General features: G+C 38.4%; 1 protein-coding gene across 1 annotated transcript in view; it reads left to right on the top strand.

Annotated features, from left to right (window-relative positions):
* Nucleotides 1-1,149: 1,149 nt before the first annotated feature.
* Nucleotides 1,150-1,534, top strand: part of LOC103605722 (putative protein PLEKHA9) — a gene marked incomplete at its 3' end in the record, with an annotated part of 14,104 nt that continues 13,719 nt past the window's right edge. Inside the window, exon 1 of the mRNA XM_008590350.1 lies at nt 1,150-1,270. Within this exon, the coding sequence (XP_008588572.1) occupies nt 1,181-1,270 (90 nt within the window). The remainder of the gene's footprint in view (nt 1,271-1,534) is intronic.

The following is a 1,534-nucleotide window of genomic DNA, read 5'->3' as shown; positions in this document are numbered from 1 at the left end:
TCTTTTAAAAAAGAGGTAATAGTACCTACCATAGAAGGATTCCCATTACCATCACTAATTCTAGTGATGATATGAAATGGTCTAGGACCCAGACTGGCACAAAGTTGACCTTTAGTGAAGAGTAGCTGTACCACAGAAGCTTTGGATCAGAGAGTTTTCTTGTAGTAACACCCTGCTCTCCCCTCTCTTTCCCTGGGGTGAGATGGGTGTATAATTGTCAGGTTGCTGCTGTTTAATGCTCATTAACTTGACATCATTATGTCTCCTGAGAACCATGGCACAGCTTTCTCTTTGGGTTGGGGCAAGAATCTCAGGGCCCTTGTTGCTGCCATCCCAGCCCCACGGTCCTGTATGTATACCTGAAGGAATTGTCTGTGGGATATGGTATGGGAAAAAGTGTTCCAGGGAACATTTCTCATGACAGGTGTGGGAGGTATGCTTAACTCTTCAAGTAGTCCCAGTAAAATTGTCTCTTTATTGGTTGGTTTTTAAAGCTAAATTGGGAGCAAATTGTAGTAGCTGTTGGCTTTGTCTCAGAGCAGATGGTAACATGCAGTTTCTTCATGGAGAAGGAAACAGGGGTAGTAATAATTTCAGCTGAGCCATGAGCACCAGGGTGGCTGGAGTGCATTGCTATTAATGGCTGGATGCCATTAGCTTTAATAGGCAACATGCTGAACCAATCCTCAGTCAAAATTATGAGTCATTCTTAGTGGTGAGTGGACAGTACAGGATGCTGTTCCTAGATATGATCAGAGCACTGCGTTAGCAGATAGATAGATGTGACCCCATTTTACAGACAGGGAAAACTGTGTGGCAGAACTAAAACCAAAACTCTGAACCTTTGACTCTGCTCCCAGTTCTGACAGGATTGGGACAGACAGACAGTGTTGTCTCTTTTCTATACTGGTGATTACTCAGTATATTGGTTCAAGAAATAATGTATATTATACATTACTTCAAAAGAGTGAGAATCCCATTTTTCTGGTTTTTTTGCTCCCACATCTTTACTTATCACATCTGTAACCCATACTTTAAACATCTGACTTTGGGGATATGATATATATTCCACTTCTATGTAGTATACTAACTAGAAAATTGGTTATTTATTAAAGATACTACATTATCATCATTTTGTTATTTAGAGTTTGCTGAAAACACGGAAAACTTGAAAACCAAAATGTCAGAACTAAGACTCTACTGTGACCTCCTTGTTCGGCAAGTAGATAAAACAAAAGAAGTGACCACAACTGGAGTGTCCAATTCTGAGGTAAAATATTATTAATATTACACATGAAAAATATCACCAGATGTTGCTTATAGGTGATACTCACTCACATAATCTATGACTATCTTGGACTTTACTATTTTATAGAAGAAAAAAGTAATAAAATACATAACAAAAAATGTGAAATGTGTGCATTTCAGCACATGGAAGCGTATGATTTTCCTTCCTGGAATGAAACGGGGATTAAATTAATTGTTAACATTTGGGACCTTTAACTTTAGTACTGACATACTAAAATACTCCTAT

The sequence above is a fragment of the Galeopterus variegatus genome, unplaced genomic scaffold (assembly GCF_000696425.1).
Source record: "Galeopterus variegatus unplaced genomic scaffold, G_variegatus-3.0.2 Scaffold6016, whole genome shotgun sequence".
Lineage (NCBI taxonomy): Eukaryota > Metazoa > Chordata > Mammalia > Dermoptera > Cynocephalidae > Galeopterus > Galeopterus variegatus.
This window is presented reverse-complemented; position numbering and strand designations above follow the sequence as displayed.